The 18058-nt window shown below is 42.0% G+C and overlaps 1 protein-coding gene and 1 long non-coding RNA gene across 2 annotated transcripts; one reads left to right on the plus strand and one right to left on the minus strand.

Moving 5' to 3' along the window:
* Nucleotides 1-232: 232 nt before the first annotated feature.
* RHAG (Rh associated glycoprotein) lies at nt 233-17907 on the minus strand. The gene is made up of 10 exons (XM_081906434.1): nt 17729-17907; nt 15142-15325; nt 11351-11501; nt 9684-9831; nt 8137-8303; nt 6457-6594; nt 4792-4913; nt 2975-3048; nt 2244-2317; nt 233-444 (listed from the first exon to the last, which is right to left on the minus strand). The coding sequence occupies exons 1-10, from the start codon at nt 17835-17837 to the stop codon at nt 373-375; spliced, it is 1239 nt and encodes a 412-aa protein (XP_081762560.1). The 5' UTR covers nt 17838-17907; the 3' UTR covers nt 233-372.
* LOC309367352 lies at nt 451-11339 on the plus strand. The gene is made up of 3 exons (XR_014167072.1): nt 451-817; nt 5256-5422; nt 10616-11339. It is a non-coding gene; the product is annotated as an uncharacterized lncRNA (long non-coding RNA).
* Nucleotides 17908-18058: the final 151 nt, after the last annotated feature.

Below are 18058 nucleotides of genomic sequence, written 5' to 3' on the forward strand. Positions count from 1 at the left end.
TGAAAAGAGGCACTAAATTATAGCATCTGGTTTCATTTTAGGGTCTGTCTGATCAACTCCAGGAGATTGCAGCTTGGGTGTGAAGTCACTTGTCACTTTGCGTATTTATTTTATCAGTAAGCATTCTCTCAAATTATTTTGCTGCCAGGTTCTGAATACATTAGAAACACAAGCGTTGAGTGGGTAGTGCTGTAATGCGTGAATGTGCATAATATTAATACTAGTCCAGAAAAACATTTTGCTCTGGTTTTATTTTTGCAGTAAATTAAAGCAGATATAAACTGAAAAAAACAATGCATGATCCAGTTATTTCACCAGAAACAGAAAACACCTTTGGGAAAATAGCTAAATATGTATAGTTCCTTCTGTGCTTCAATGCTGAGCTTGCTGTGGCTCTCTGGGTAAATGAAAACTGCTCTCATATGATGGCTCTTCAAGGGGAACCTAGAAGGAAACCAGACAAGATGTTTGAGTAGACAGAATTTACTTGGTAGCGAAAGGAAGTTACACCACACATACCAAAATCTAAAGCGAGTTCAATATCTTTTTTGTAATCCCTTAAACCATTGTGATAAACAAGATCAGACTGTTATGTTTTTATGCAGGTTAGCTAGTGCTGAAGACTGTAAAGTGGATAGTTGCAGCAATGATAGATGGTTGATCTATTCAGAAAGTTCCAGAGCTGGGATTTTAAGCCATTGCCTCCAGACTTCTACTAGTTTCCAACAATGAGTTCACTTCAAAAGACAAACCCAATTCAAAGTCAGCAAACAGCTTGCAAAGGGATTTAGCTGCATTCTTCAAACTCCTTGTACAGGTGTCATCCCATTTTTTAAAAATGTGATTTGCTGTTTCTGTCAATTTCCTGCTGTACAAGATAACATGCAGAAGAGCTCTTCCTTTAAAAGTGGGCCAAAGGCAGTCTTCTGCCTAACTTTTTAAGCCTCCCTTTTAAATTTCTCCCTTGAGAAATTCCAAAGATGTGGTCCTTTTCCACCTGTCTATGGCGACATGTCTTTTTACTGAATCTTCAGCAAGAGATACCAGTTAACTTGCACATTTGTGGAAAGAACATCAGTTGCCTGTCCAAGTCCATTAAAAACAGGAGTGAAACCAATTTTAAAATATTGCTTAAAAAAATCACAGCTTCATAGTGATGAACATTCTGCTGTCCTGAATCTCCCATTTGCTGCTGGAGGGAGCTGTTATAAAAACAAAACAAAAAACCCCCATATGTTAAATGTGACCATGCATTTACTAGTGATGTGCATTTTGGCTCTGAGAGGGAAAGGCTGAAGAGGAAAAGGAAAATGATTGAGAATTAGTTGCAGAATGAACTGTGAGGTCAGAAGGATGAAGAGGTTTAAGGTGATGGCTGGGGTGCAGAGAGAGTGCTATGCTCTCTAAGGTGCCAAGGGAGGAAAGGGAATTCAGAGAGACCTGTGGGGTGGGAAAACAAGGGGAAAGCAGGGGGTGGGTGAGCTATGGGGTTCAGATGGTGTTATGTACTGAGTGAATAGGATCCAAAATGCAGCAGTCTGATTGGTCCTAGAACAATGCAGCAGTCTGATTGGTCCTAGAACAATGCAGCAGTATGATTGGTCTGCAGGAGCCACCCAATCCGGCTCCAGATGGAAGTGAATCCACAACCTGATTGGCCTACAGGAGAATTCCGGAATTAGCCAATCACGTGCAGCCCATTGTGTAAATAATGTATATAAAGCCGATACTTTGTGGGGACTTTCATTCCTCCTCACCACTATGAGCTGAATAAAGAGCATGAAATCACTTTGCAACCGAGTATATTTAAGATGGGCTGGTACCTACACTATGGAGTCCAGAGAAAGGATACAAAGAGATCTTCCCCTTTATCTGTTTTTTTTAAAAAAACTTTAATAAGAACTAATTGAAAAGAAAAAGAAAGCAAATCAAACAATCCCCGCACAATAAAGCCTAACAATAAAGGGGGAGGGGGAACTATCCTGTGAGATTTCTACAAATCTGGGTTGAAGAAATTACAGCACAGCTCACAGCACATCCTTCCCTGCCCTGGGAATCCCAATCAGGCAAATGTGATCTGGAAAAAAGCGCTGCAAAGTGGAGGCATTTATTAAGAAATTGGAAGCAAACTTGATTGTTCTGGATGGATCAGAAAGAGACATTGGCACTGGCTATCTCATCGTGCTGATACCATGAAAGAAAAATACTATTTTTATGCACTCGGTTGTATTATTCTGTCCTACCTCCCAATACACGGAGTCATCATAGCAGTTCTGATCAGGTGGTTGCTCCCAGAAAGGCAAATGTAGAATCAACCCTGCATTGGGGAAGGGTGAGGGGGAAAACACAGCCGTAGTTAAAAGCATCCCATAACAGATTTTATATAACAATAGTAAGACAGAATATTGGAGAAATGCCACAGAAACCTCATTAGTCTATTATCTCATCAATTTGTGCCCCCCAAAGTAAAATTTAGGCTTAACATTAGCTTTGTGTATTTTAATTCAACTTGAAGCAATAGAAAATTGAGGGGTCTTCTGTTTTCTTCCCAGTGCAATGACATTTCACACTAGGTTCTACACAGTAAAACAGACACACTTGTAAGGAGGATTCCAGATTGTGGTTTAATATTGTAAATATGTTTGTTGTTGTTTTTCCAAAAAAAACCTTGGGCTTTCCATTCACTCTTTCAGCACCTGTTTCAAACATCTTTCAAGCCTATCCAGACACATAGAAGCAGACACGTTTTAGCGTTTTTTACTTTTATTCTTCTTTCTCTTTAAATATTTTTAATGGTCTTAAACTGTTTTTCTTAATCGTTTCAACACTTCTTGCAAGCTGCTTAGAGGTTTTATTATAACCGATCGACATATTAATGCTGTTAAATAGATAAATGGGGTGTACCCGTCCCACAACAAACACCCGTCTGAAAGCAGCCTCAGACGGCACCGATAAGGGTCTGTATTTTACTGACCTGTAAAAGCTCCTCCTACCAAAGCAATTGCTATGGAGCATCCCAGAGCAGCAGCCTGCATACCAGTTGATAAACTGTAGGATGAGGAGATAAAATACATATTGCATCACCTTCACCCATGATGAGTGGAATTTGTTAGGTGTGTTCGAACTTCTTTGGGACATAAAACACATGTAGCTTTTTAAAAAATAATGTGGGGGCTCAATATTCAGTGGTCCCCTAGCTGCCAGTGTCGTCCTCTTTGCTGCCTCTTGACTTCTCCAATGCCCCTGCCTTCAGACAGGGAGAAGGAGGCTCAATGTTCACTCCTTTCGTCTCCCCTTTCAGCAGGAAAGGCCCCAAAGGGTGTTCCCACCAGCCAGGGAAGAAGGGGAGAGTGAAGATCTCCAATGGAAACAAGTGGGGGGTGGCGAGGAATCAACCTTACCAGATAGTTGAAATGGGACTCAAAGGCCAGAACGAATTAAGTTCTTAACCCGAGGCACCACTGTACTGCAATGCGCTTTGTGTGGGGCTACCTTTGAAGGTGACCCGGAAACTACAGCTAATCCAGAATGCGGCAGCTAGACTGGTGACTGGGAGAGGCCACCGAGACCACATAACACTGGTCTTGAAAGACCTACACTGGCTCCCAGTACGTTTCCAAGCACAATTGAAAGTGTTGGTGCTGACATTTAAAGCCCTAAATGGCCTCGGTCCAGTATACCTGAAGGAGTGTCTCTACCTCCATCATTCTGCCCGGACACTGAGGTCCAGCTCTGAGGGCCTTCTGGCAGTTCCCTCACTGCGGCAAGCGAGGGAACCAGGCAGAGGGCCTTCTCGGTAGTGGCACCTGCCCTCTGGAATGCCCTCCCACCAGATGTTAAAGAGAAAAGCAACTACCAGAAGACATCTGAAGGCAGCCCTGTTTAGGGAAGCTTTTAATGTTTGATGGACTATTGTATTTTAATATTCTGTTGGAAGCCACCCAGAGTGGCTGGGGAAACCCAGCCAGATGGGCAGGGTATAAATAATAAATTATTATTAGTAGTATTGTTCCTATTGCTGTTATTAAATTTTAATCCTGCCTTTCAATCCACCAGTAACAAAACAATACAAATAACTTTTTTAAAAAAAATTAAAATATTTTCAAACAATAAAGGCATCTAAAAATATGTGGGGTTAGTTCAGGGAGGGAATGAAGTCAGCATGGGGCAGAAGTTTGGTTCAGTTTGCAATTTAGAGCAAACTTAACTACTTTTTCACTTCCTGAAATAATACACAAACTGAAATGCAGTTATTCTTTTGAATTTACATTTCAAAGTTCTCCAGCCAAATAATATATTAGGATAAAGTGCACATAAGAATTCATACCCTGGTGAAAATAACATGAAATGCAGTATGTAAGAGAAAATTGCTTGCAAGAATATATAAAGTGAGAGACACGCATTATAAAGTTCTGGGCAATTTTCATAAGGACTTTAAAATGAGTAAATCGTAAAGTGATGTGGAATGTAGGAAGCAGATCTTAAGATTGGGAGGAAATGAGAAAATGAGAGAAAGTGGAACTGAAACTATGTTGGCCTTGTGGTCTGTTGAGATTCCTGCATTGCAGGGGGTTGGACTAGATGACCCTGGGGTTCCCTTCCGACTCTACAATTCTATTATTCGAATCTGTGCTCTAACACTGCTCCTACTGCATCCCAAGAAGGCAATCTAAAAGCAACATTTCATACATTCTTAGTTTGGCCATTTTTGTCACCTGTCAAAACTTAGTTTGCAACCAATTAAAACATGTTATTTTACTAGCAGATACGACCTGATTCTAGGCAACTCACTTGTTCTCGACTTGTAAAGCAGCTGCGATGATACTTGCAATGCCTCCCAAAAGGCCAGGTAAGCCATGCAGGTTATGGACTCCACAGGTGTCTTGAATCTTCAGCTTTGAGGCAAAGAAAGGCTGCAAGGAAAGAAAAGGTGATTTCCAAGTCACTGTAAAACAGGGTATCTAGAAAGGATGTTGTTCTTCCTTGTTTTCACAGGTTGTCTTACATGATCGAAGAGCAAATTTGCACAACATAAAATGACACCACTGTATCCTGCAATATAATCTACATTTTGGAAAGGTCTCCCTCGGGAGGCTGTGGACTTTCCTTCCTTGGAGGTTTTTAAGCAGAGGTTGGATATGGCCATCTGTCATGGATGCTTTAGCTGAGATTCCTGCATTGCAGGGGGTCAGACTATATGGCTCTTGAGGTCCCCATTCTGTGATTTATTAATCATCTCAAAAATATTTTCCTAGAGAGGATACAACATAGTAACATCTTTGGACAACTGAATTTGAGGCTGTGGCCATGCAAGGGAGGAGTAATGGTGGAATGGGAAGCTGTTTCTGGCTTTAGTAAGACTACTGACTCAGAATCCAACACACTTTTCCTTGCCACCTGACGGGACAAGTCTCCCCATATGGTAAGAAAAAACAGTTGCACACCTCTATGTTGGCAATAGGGCAAATTCCCAGTATGACCCAGTATGTTGTGTACTGAAGTTCTCTCCCTGGGCCAGCAGGGGGATACTGTAGATAGTTCAGGTGGACATATGCAAATAAGGGATCGAAAGTGACGTTCAGTGATAGGATAGTTACAGAAAATGGTTACTGTTGTGTTCTAATGGAGCTTTATATAAGCAGGCTGGCTGAACCCTTCAGTTCAGTTCTGTTCTGGCCTGTGAATAAACAAGAGCTGTTTGAAGAATCGCTGTGTCGTCTGATATGTTCACCCACAACTTAACACTGGCGATGAAGGTGGGATGGATGGACAACAGAGCACAGCCAGATGCAGCCACCCTCTGAGCGGAGCTGAATCACTGAGCTGAAACACCGAGCGAAATCACTGAATGTCATTTTCGATCCCTTATTTGCATATGTCCACCTGAACTATCTACAGTATCCCCCTGCTGGCCCAGGGAGAGAACTTCAGTACATAACACCCCTCCCCACCGAGATAAGGTGTTAGTTACAATTGTAAAAACCGGGGGAACTTTTTTCTTTCCCGCTCCAAATGTGGAAATCAGTCTCCAGCCATTCAAAAGAATGTGAGAGAGCTCAAATTGTGTAAGGGCACCAGACAGAGGCATGAACTTCCATTGCGGCCAGATGCTGAATGGTGTGATGCTCAGCAGAGAAGCCGGTCTGCTCGAGGGCAATGGAATGGGACATTCACTCAATAGCAACCATAAACTTTAATTGCAGCAGGCCCTGATGTACCAAAGCAAATTTATCTAGATACCAGAATAAGTCAGGATTATATTGAAATTTCCCATTACTCCCTTTGATTGGCTTTGAAAATGCACTCAGAAAGGAGCAGAATCCTGTCAACATGAGCCACGGCAATAACTGTTAAGTAAACTAACAAGCACAGCTTGGATTTTGGCCTACTCAGTGCAGTGTGCAAATTCTCTTATCAAATGTAGGTCAAATCTAAAAAGAACAAAGTAGCACTCACAGTCAAGTATTTGAATCCAACAACTGAGATGAATCCAGCTGTGCTGCCAATTAACATTGCACCGAAAGGTAAGATGTTCAGGTCGGCACAGGAACCCACAGCAACTCCTCCTGCCAAGGTAGCATTTTGAATGTGCACCTGTGTGGGGCACAACATATTGACACGTTATCTCACACCAGTAAAACCAAGAGACCGTTTGCCTTTCCTGTAATTGACTAGTACTGCAAGATAGTTGCAAAGGAATTTGCAAAGATGACGTTAGAAAAGCAGTTGCAGAAACAATTGAAGTAAAGCTGGACTTGGCATCCTCACGTGACCAGGGGCACATTTCACTTAAGCACACAGGGGCCCAGAATGCAACCTTCGTGTAAGTGGGGAGTCGCCTGTAATGCAGAAATTAGATGTGACCAGCAGGCTGACCAGAATTTCATTCTGGCTGTAAGTAGTTCACAGAGCTATCCTCTTTCCCTCACCCGTACCACTAGCCCCACAAATTGGTCTTTTCACTGTAGCTGGTGACTTACAACTAGAGGTGGAGGAGAAATTAGATCCAGTTTGCATTTAAAGGTGAACCAATTCACACTTTGTAAGAAAATATGTGACTAGAAACAGTCATCCTTCGGAAAGTTTGCACTTCTCTGAATTTTGAACTGCAGTTCTTTATTCAAGTGATGTGTACAGAAATACACAAAAATGTGCATACAAATGAATGCATTAGTGAGAATGGCATAGGAAATGCATCACATTAGAGGAAATTGCTTTGCGAAATGAGTAATAAGAAAAAATTGCAAACAAAAATGTGTATATTGGGAGAAAATTGCATTAAAATGCTGGTGAATTTTCATGAGGACTAAATGTATGTATGTATATATATATATATATATATATATATATATATATATATATATTACAAAATGATGTGGAAATGTGGAGAACTGAATTTAAGAGTGTAAAAATGAGAAATGGAGAGAAAGCAAAATGGATATATTTTGCAATCCCTACATACAATTAATTACCTTTTCAACAAAGGGTCTTCCTGATGGATGTTTATTGTAGAGTGAGTGCTCCTTGTGGACACAGGTTTTTCAAAGTGTCCACATGATGGCATTGACAGCAAAATCCCATTCTGTATTGTCTCCCTGCCCCATTTAATCTGGATTTGTCCTATCTTGTAAAAATCTGGTATGTTTTTAAAAAGGCGATTGCCAACACGTTCTGCAAAGTGTGTCAGACAGGAACAGCCCCAGAAGACACAAACCTTTATGAAGTCTATAAAAATTCATTCTAGCCAAAGCAAAACAATCCCTGATTTGGGTGGCTCTGAGGCAACAACTGTATACTGACATTCTGAGAAACCCAACTGAATCCATACTAGGGATAAGGAAGAAATTTGGTTCTCCAAATTTTGTGATGCAGTCCTCCAACCAAAGAAATGTGTGCAAAATGCATATATTGGGGGAAAGTGTTAAAAAGCATCATATTAGCTTGTAAAGAATTGTGCACAATAAGCAAAATTGCATACAAAAATGCTGATGAAATTTTGTGATGACTTTCTTGAATTGCAAACAGATGTGGGAATGTGGTGAACTGAATTTAGAGAGTAGAGAAATGAGAAACCCCGACATAAATGTGTGGTCGTTAACTGTGGTGGATATGCATCGTGCTCAAGAAAAAGCTTACCATGTCAAGTTTGCCTCTGCCTTCCACCAGGATAGAGGTGGCAAATGCTGTGAGCGTGCCAGCTGCCAAAGCAAAGTATGTGTTGATGATCGCTCTTTGCTGGGCATCTGCTGTTGCTGCAACTGCTGAGTTAAAACTGGGCCAAAACAGCCAGAGGAAAAGGGTACCTATATAAATAATATAACAAAAAAATGCAGGATGTCATTAATTAATCTCCTCGGGTCTTCTTTGAAGGACATTGGAAGCTGGTCAGACCATTCCCTGTACTCTCAACTCTGATGACTCCCAGTATGGCTCCCCTTTATCACATACACAGCCCAACAAGACAATGACAAAAATCCACCAACAGCATACAAATCAATTTGGCTAACCTGATCCAAAACACCCACCCACCCCACTCACACATGAAAACAAAGACCACCACAGCCAACCACAAATGAACAGCCACACCCTAGGCCAACCACAACTTGTCTCACCACCAAAGGAACACAAGTGAACAGCAGAGAACTTGCACAAGCAGTGCTGACACAAAACCCCACATATATTAAGTAAAATAGAAACATCACCACCCGACCCCACCCCCACTCATCTTTCCCCCCCTCCACCTCTTTCCCCCTATTCTTCCTAATGTCTCAACAAATGAAACCAATTTGTAAAAAAAAAAAAACATTAAAAAGAAAGAAAAGAAAACTCTGATGACTCCCAAAGGTCCCAGGGAGAGATCTTCCCCATCCTCTGTTGTCTGATCCTCTTAACCAGTGATTCTGGGAATGGAACCTTCCTATACTTTTCTTCCCTCCAATTATCATACACTTGGTCCAATTTGACCACCTGAACTATCATTGCACTGGTACACCAATACTGGTGTTCCATCATGCCTGGCAAATTGTGTCAGGGCAGCACTTAGGACTTCATCCAGAACACTTAGTGGCTTAGTACAGCTGTATACCTTCGCTCCCGCTGCTCGGTCCCAGCGCCTGCCAACCTAGCAGTTCGAAAGCACCTCCGGGTGCAAGTAGATAAATAGGGACCGCTTACCAGCGGGAAGGTAAACGGCGTTTCCGTGTGCGGCTCTGTCTCGCCAGAGCAGTGATGTCACGCTGGCCACGTGACCCGGAAGTGTCTCCGGACAGCGCTGGCCCCTGGCCTCTTAAGTGAGATGGGCGCACAACCCCAGAGTCTGTCAAGACTGGCCCGTACGGGCAGGGGTACCTTTACCTTTACCTTTTTATACCTTAGAAACATTCCACAAGTCCACATCCCTTGGAGAAGTGAGACAACTGTTTCTATGAATCCAAAAGCTGGAATTAAAAGTGCCTAATGTCTGTGGCATCAGGCCCTCATGGTTCTTTCATACAGACCTAATTACCTGAGTCTCCTGGCATAACTGGTTCAGAACCCTTGACCATGCAGTAATGCCAGGCAAGGCATCATATGATAAATAGCTTTTGAAAAGAGCTTTTGTTGGCCACCCTCATGGTATGATATGTTTCTTCTCCACAGTATCATGAAAATTGACTCATAAGAGAAAGAAGCCGCCTACTCACCAATCATAGCAAACATGTCGGAATTGTAAACAGAACCTTCATTTTTATGTCCATTTCTCAAAGCAGGGCGGTATATGACCCGAGCTACTGCCAGCCCAAAATAGGCTCCAAAAGCATGAATAGTCATGGATGCACCAGTATCAGTGGCCTGCAAAACAGCATAATTAGTTGCAACAATTAATTGTTAATCCCAAGCATGTAGTATGCTGAACTGCTGTCTTAAAGCCAAGCAACAACTGCCATCATAAGAGGGCGAAAACTTCAGGTAACTATGACTGTGAATATGTGGGAGTCTTCTAAACGAATCCTTTTCATTTCAAGTTTCTGGTGCCAGTGCACAAGTATGCAAGGCTCTCTCCCTACCTCCTTGTCCATAGGCAATGTCTGGTGGCTACATACAAGAGTTGGGGAGGTTGGTTGGCTTGTTGAGATATATCCCTATACTGTACTCCTCCCTCCTAAAGCTGGAGGAGAAACAGCTGTTAGGTTTATTACTATTACTACTACTATATCAGGCTTTTGGAGTTAGAAACTAATGGGCAGATAGAGATGGGTGAGGAAAATGCACCATTTTCTTTCTAAGGAGGAAGTGTATTTTGCCAGCACCAGCAAGCCAGGTCAACATTGGCACATGCAAGGTGCAGGGCTGTGATTTTGCCTGCATGGTGTGATTTCAGCCATGTGAAAGTGGACAGGATCAAAATGTAAAAGTGAGCGTGGCAAGAATGTCAGCTCTCAGGACTGCCTTCCAGAAGGGTTTTCCATGCAACACTATTTCAAATCATTTTAAACATTCATTATTCATTATATTCTCTCTCTCTCTTTAAAGGACAGGTTGCAGGGGATCTTTTGGCATGGCAGCATCAATGCAAGGTTCCTGAAGGAGCGATCATTAAATAACAGTCAAATGTTGCTGTTCTTCTTGAATTCAGGGGCAGCTGATGTGTTGGGGTGGAGCTGCCTTCCTGACCTTGGAGTCACCCCACCCCACTAGACACCACTGCATGAATTAAGCTTCAACGAAGATGAAACAGAACAAGTGTAAGCACAAAGCCTTGAGGCACATCAAACTAAACAGAGATAGGATATGTTTCCACTATAAAGTATGGGCAGAATATACCGTATTTTTCGCTCCATAAGACGCACCCAACCATAAGACGCACCTAGTTTTTAGAGGTGGAATGCAAGAAAAAAAATATTCTGCTCAGAGCATGTAAGTGGCTCTCACTTTTCTTGCTTTAAACCCTTCCGTCCCTCCTCCCGCTTCGCTGAGAAGCCAGGAGAGCAAGAGTGATAGCTGTGCAGCGCATCTTCTGCTGGCTTCCCAGCAAAGCGGGATGAGGGACAAAAGGGAGCCCTTACAAGGGAGTGCTGAGCAGAGCCTGGCAGCAGCTCCTGCTGGCTTTTCCGGGAGGTGTGGGAAGGGACAGAGGGCAGCCCATCATTCCCTTCTCCCTCCTCGGGGAAAAGCCAGCAAGAGCCGCACACATGCTCCGCACGGCTCTTTAAAGGGAGCGCTGAGCAGAGCCTCCCACCTGCATTCGCTCCATAAGACGCACACACATTTTCCCTTACTTTTTAGGAGGGAAAAAGTGTGTCTTATGGAGCGAAAAATATGGTAAGTGAACAAGTTTTCTCGCTTCATATATGTCACAGAAAATTCCTACCTGTAATACTGACACGACGAGGTGTTCGTTGCAGGCAAAGATGGTGATTTCAAAAATGGCCATGATCAGCATCTGGATTGGACTTGTTCTCCCCAGGACAGCTCCAAAGGAAATCAGGACAGCTGCTGTGCTGAAGTCTGCATTGATCATGCTTTCAATTGGAAGGGAATGCGGAGAATAAAAACCAAAGTCAGGTATGATGTCATAGATGTATGAGGGTTCAGAGACCAGGTTAGTACATGACACCAGTCAAGCTTGCAAAAATCTACCATTTGCCCGATAATAAATGTTGGAAATGTAAAGATAATGAAGGCACATTCTTTCACCTTTGATGGACGTGCCCAAGGATTAAGGCTTTATGGGAGATGGTATATAATGAAATGAAAAAGGTATTTAAATATACCTTCCTGAAGAAACCAGAGGCCTTTCTCCTGGGCATGGTCGGCCAATTGGTGTTAAAGAAGGATAGAACTTTTTTTATGTACGCCACAACAGCAGCAAGAATACTCATTGCAAAGTATTGGAAGACATAAGATCTACCCACCCGGGAAGAATGGCAGATGAAAGTGATGGACTATATGGAATTGGCGGAAATGACTGGCAGAATCCGAGACCGGGGGAAGAGTTGATGGAAGAAGATTGGAAGAAATTTAAAGATTATCTACAGAAACATTGTAAAATTAATGAATGCTAAAATGATGTCGGAATTAAATGAAGCAGTTTTAGCAACAATGTTAAAAAGGAGTATGTAAAAATGGATTGTTAATAGATGAAAATATAAAGTTATAATATGTTAAGATAAAGAATTAAGATAAAAACAAAGAGGGAAAGGATTTGCTAAATTAACCATTCGAACTGGAATACAAAAAAGGGAGGTGTGAGGAAGTCAGGGAAACAAGTAAATGAAAGGCAAGACATAGAAAGATGGATTTATTTTTAATTATTTTTATTTCTTCTGTATTTTGTATCTTTTGTTTTCTATTTTTTTCACTACTTTTGTAATCTCTTTTGAAATTTTAATAAATATCATTAAAAAAAAAACAAAAAACAAAGAGACCAGGATGAAGTGGCATGATGATGCTGCCCTATGCCTAAGCAGATGTGGCTTTGAAAGCTGTATGGAGACTGTATGAAAGATCTCAGCTACCAGTTACACCCTTCGTGGTTTGTGGCACTTAAGTTTAAGGCCATTTTTAGTTTGAAGGACAAGCAGTCATGTTCTTCTCTAGTGCAGAATGTACGCCCAGTCTGCATCAGGAGCAGATTCCAGAGCAGGGCCCAACAGCTCCTAGTGCTTCAAAAAAATATTTAAAAAATGGCCTCCAAGTAAACTCTAAAACAACAACAGTAAAGACTGAGATAAACTGTGTTTGCTGAGCCCGTATTTTATACAGTCTGTATATGATGCTTGTTAGTTAATGTGTGGTGTGTTATGCCTAATAAAGGATTTTGAATTGAACAACAACAGTACTAGGAACAATATACGGTGTCAACACCCTGAGGGCCAACCCAGATATTAAAAGTACCACATAAGACTGCCCCCACTCAGTGTTTCTTGTCCATCTTTTTCTTCTTTATAAAACATCAGAACCAGGCATCATTGTTAGGGCATCTCCTTGCACTCGCAGCTCACAATGTTGGCTGCCAATGTCAGGGAGAACCATTGTCCCTTCCTATTCTGTGTAAGAAGGAGAGGAGATGGAGAAAAGACAAGGGTGTGTGTATGTCTTAGAATGTCTAGTTTGGACCCAAACCCTTTGAAGGAATAAATGCAATTAATTTTAAAAAATAGCCTGATGTTTATTGAAATGATCACTGAATTGAGACTCCGAGGCTTTACCCTACAAAAATGTACTTTAACCTCACATTTCCCCTTTGGTTCAATCCTCGTACAAATTCCTTTCTGGGACCATGGCAAGAAAAAGACCAGGAGAATGTCTGGCTGAGTTTGTCTTCTGTTTCCTTTGTCTCAGGTAAAAAGTGGGGAGCGGAAATGCATCCAGCTTTTTGCATTCATGGGGAATGCACATCACACACTGCAGCAGGAAAGTGCAGGAAAGGGTGTGCGCAGGAGAGATGAGGTTTTGCCACTTGCCAGTAGCAATGTCACAGGCAGACCTGTCTCTAATAGGTGCCTATGACATTTATAGCAGTGGAGCTGCTGGCGGCAAATTGTATTTCGTTAACGATAACCCTCTGCATTTTTGACACTGGGAAAATGCACAGAGCAAAGATGCAAAGAACTCATTTGCAAGAGCACCACCTTGAGGGAAGATACATTAATTCATTGCAGCAACTGACTATGAACTGTGTAGTTTTGCATGAAAATTGCAATAACCTGGAAAGGCTCTATGAATTGTGCTAAAATATATGCTCCAAGTGAAACTCATTTTAACTGTATTTGCTTCGTTTTACCCTTTCATGTAAGTGTAAAAGTCTTATGTATTGACTTCATGACTTTTACAATATACAGTACTTGACAATGATATTGGGAGGGTGGTTGTGATGATGATGATGATGATGATGATGATGATAACAATAATAATAATAATAATAATAATGCCCCGCCCATCTGCCTGGGTTTCTCCAGCCACTATGGGGAAATGATAGTAACTAAGCAGTTCTATTGAAATCAATTTTTGCTTGATTTTATTTCTGCATAAAATTCAGTTCTAGTACTAGATGGGTGAAGGTGACTTTGGAAGCCCCATTGAAACTTCAAAAAGAGGATGCGTGGGTGAGCCTGATTTTATTTTATTTTTTGTCCAAACTAAATGTTAAAAATCCAGAGGAAATGAAGGGAAAAGAAAAGAAGGGAATATAAACATTTTTCAACTCATCCACCCCAATATAACACCCAGCATGACTACTTTCTAGAAACCAACATTATATTCAGCCATCAAATCCAAGGTAAGCCTGATTTTAGATCAACGATTCCTGGATGCACATTTGGCTCATTGGCCAGATTGTGCATTCGGCCACCATTCTGGCAGTTCCCAGAAGCATGGAAAAGAGGCTGCATAGCTCAGAATCACCTCCCAGAAGTGCTGGGCTGACCCGTCTCCTCGTTTTCAGAGGGCCATGAAACTGGGCAGAGGGGTTTTCCAGCCTTCTGTCAGGGAGGGGCATTGATAGGAAAGAATCCCAAGAGTCTTGTGGTGCCTTAAAGCCTAACAAATGTACTCCAACACAAAGTTTATTCATGTAGAACCCTCTTCATCAGATGCATAAACTGGTATTTTATTTTGGCACGTTTATTTATTTAGGGTATTGCTGTACTGCCTTTGATAATGCACATAAGTGAAATTTATTCAAAAGAAAATAACTACAAAACAGCAAAGACAACAGCAAGGCAACAAAAATAGTTAAAATACCAGAACGTCCTATACAATATCAGAGGAATTTTAAACAAACAGGAGAAGGAGAGAATGTTTTAGTTTTTGCATTTCTTATTCTTCAGTTTTGCTTCATGCCCAAAAGACAAGAGTAAGCAACAACAGTGTTTTTTGGGGGGGCTGGCCTTCTCCTCCCCCCCCCCCCGCATGCCTTTTCTCTGATGCGACAGGGACAGGCTTCTAATGTTTAATGTTTGGGCAAGTTGATGTGGGAGACAGCATTGGTTTAAGCATGGACACCTGATCGGATGAAGTGAGCTTTAGTTTTCGAGTTTGCAGCACAATCCTATTTTCAGCCTTTAAGGAGCCACGGGACCCTTTTATGAATTCCTGTGGGCTTTCCAGTGACAGTGGTGTCTGTTAAGTGACAGGGGCTTCTCAGGATGCCCCCCTTACCTGCCAATGTTGATGTGGATTTCATTTGAGTGCATATGCCAGAATCCTTGCAGCAGGATGCCCCACTGGAGACCCAAGGCTGCAACGAGGAAGTTTATGCCAACACTGCTGAAGCCATATTTCTTCAGGAAAGTCATCAGGAAACCAAACCCAACAAATATCATCACATGAACATCCTGAAAGACTGGAAGGAAAAGGAAGACAATGTGTTGGGCTCACGATGGGTTGCATAAATTGAAAGCTAATAATGGCAACTTATTCCCAGTTACCCACCATGAAGAACCCTCTCTTTTCCCACAGAGCATATTTTTAAAACAAGTGCAGTCAATCATTTCTGAGAAAGCGTGTTCTCCTTCCTGGAGAGCACGTGTTGCGGTGGGGGCAACCAAGACATCCCTCTGTCGCTAGGCGGGTTAGTATAGATGGCTACAATTCTGATTGGGAACCCCTCAGATGTTGGAGAGAATTTGTGTAGCAATTTTATGATTGACTGATTCCCTGCACTCAGCGTTGAGCTTCCTCTTTTCGCTGCGCGCATTGGATCACCCGCCCACCCTATATTTAGGGCTGTTCACATTGACCTTGCTATGCCTGTCATGGGGTCATCTGCTTTTGGGGCAGGGGCCTGGTAGGAATTTTGCCATTTGGCTGATTGGCTAGGCCATTTGGTTTTTGCCTACTGCATAGCAAATCATCACAACTTGTAAGGTTGCGGTTAGGCATTGGTGGAGGGGGTACGGTTGGCTGTGCTGCCCCCCCCCCCAATGCTGCTGCTGCAAGGGTATTCCATTAAAGGAATCCAGGTGCTCAACATGCTCTTGTCCAAACCCCTGTCAAGGGGCTAGGGCCACGCAAGAGCCCCTGGGAGCATTTGGGGAGAGGTGAGAGCCTGGTGCCCGGCTCTAAGCTCTCACCAAAATGTTTTCCCTTACTGACTTTCGCAGGCTTGCAGATGTCAGTTTTGTTCCTACCTCTAGGCTGGAACAGATAGTCATGAAGCAATGCCTAAGCGACCACTCACATGCTGTAATCAATAAAGTTGTGGCCCAAAATTATGCCCAAAACCTTTAACAAAAATTCTGTGTGAATTGTGTCTTTATCTGAGGGGGGCTATGGGGTCCTTGACAAGCAACAGGTACATGGGTAGAATATTCTCAAATATGGAAAATAAATTCCCAAACTCAGGAGTGCAACAAGGTGCATATTTCTGGGAATATATTGCAATATATTTTATAAAAAGAATTAACAGATATATATTTAAAAATAACAGTTGCGTTGATATGTTTAAAATTCCACCTACTGTATTTTTTGCTCTATAAGACTCACTTTTTCCTTCCTAAAAAGTAAGGGGAAATGTGTGTGCGTCTTATGGAGCGAATGCTGCGCAGCTATCCCAGAAGCCAGAACAGCAAGAGGGATCGCTGCTTTCACTGCGCAGCAATCCCTCTTGCTGTTCTGGCTTCTGAGATTCAGAATATTTTTTTTTCTAGTTTTCCTCCTCCAAGAACCAGTCTTGTGGTCTTGTGCATCTTATAGAGTGAAAAATACGGTATTTTCTTTTTGAGGATGGGAGTGGGGGACCTGATCCTTCCACGGCAGTTTGTGACGTTACGTAAGGGTATGTGGTCTCCAAAACTTTTCAAACAGAGCTGAGGAATTGATTAATTGTAATTAATTAATTAAACAGGTTTACATATTATAACTTGTGAAATGGCTGAGCGCTACATGAGTACTTGGTACCTTTGTAATAAACACTTATTTTATGCCACCTTAAATAAACAGACACTTTAGCAAATTAATCCTGGTTTAATTGTTTATGGGACAGACCATTCTTAAAATTAACTCAATTGAATGCATATCTACTGAATCCTATTTAAAGGTTTCTGCAGAATAGATGATGAACTGCAGTAACATGACAAAAGCTATGTGTGGCTAAGGGACAGTAAGTTTCTTTCAGCATCAGTTAAAGCCCCCAAACCCAGTGACTCCTTAGTTTCAGGAGGAAAAGTGCTCAAGCCAAAGGTTTAGAAGATAGTCATTCCTATATTGCCTGGCTGTTTTAATCGAGCATTCAGCCCTTGGGGTGTGAGAGCGGGCAGGAAAACGAGATAGGAGTTCAAAATGGTAAATGAGAATCCTCTGTGTCGTCTCCAAAGCCAGAAGATTTCAGATGCACAAGGCCTAAGACACTTTGAATCCCCAAATTCTGCAAAGCGGTTAGATGGAGTGAGACCTAAACAGAAACAAAACTTTAAATGACAACTTCGATGGGTGCAGCAGCAACAGAAGCCTCACATTATCACCACAAAAGTCTGCTTTCTAGAAGCAACGTGCGGCAGAAGTGAGATAGAGCTTTCAGCACCTTTACGGCCATTTGATATGCTAGTAGTTTAAGGCATACAACCAGGAGACAAACCAAGAAGCTCTCCAAAGTTAGCAGATGAGTCTGTACTTCTGCACCATGGTGCAGCAATGCAAATAGCACTTCGCTGTACCAGAAAGCAAGTTTATGAACCAACAAAGCAGGCTTCTTCAAGAACTTGGTGAGACAGGCAGTATACAAAGGTAACAAATAGAAAACACTCACGTGGGTATACTTGTCTCCTGTCCACTGTGTCATATTTTACAAATACTCCAAATAAAATTATAATGACCACCTCCAAGAAAATGGCAAGTATGGGGAATTTGATCCTCATGGTTGTGAAGGAAGATGGATCTGTGTTGGCCAGCCTTGCAGCCGTCTGCAGACGAGTGATAATGAGAGAGAGAGAGAGGCTCAATGTTTATATTCCTTTGGGTTACAACAGAATGACATGGCAAAAACCTGCCCTTGCCCATGTCAATCTCACTGAAAGGAGGACTTTACAAAAGTCTCCTGTCTCAGACTTTGCAATTATTGTTATTTTTATATGCTGCT

This window comes from Podarcis melisellensis (assembly GCF_964234715.1).
Source record: "Podarcis melisellensis genome assembly, chromosome: 3".
NCBI classification, from domain to species: Eukaryota; Metazoa; Chordata; class Lepidosauria; order Squamata; family Lacertidae; genus Podarcis; species Podarcis melisellensis.

Excerpts from the sequence above, each read along its gene's own strand:
- RHAG (XM_081906434.1), bottom strand. The coding sequence starts at position 17,837 with ATGAGGATCAAATTCCCCATACTTGCCATTTTCTTGGAGGTGGTCATT. Across the intron at positions 4,914-6,456 it reads TTGGATTCAAATACTTGACT|CCTTTCTTTGCCTCAAAGCT; the intron begins GTGAGTGCTACT and ends CTTTCCTTGCAG. Across the intron at positions 2,318-2,974 it reads GGTAGGAGGAGCTTTTACAG|GGTTGATTCTACATTTGCCT; the intron begins GTCAGTAAAATA and ends TCCCCAATGCAG.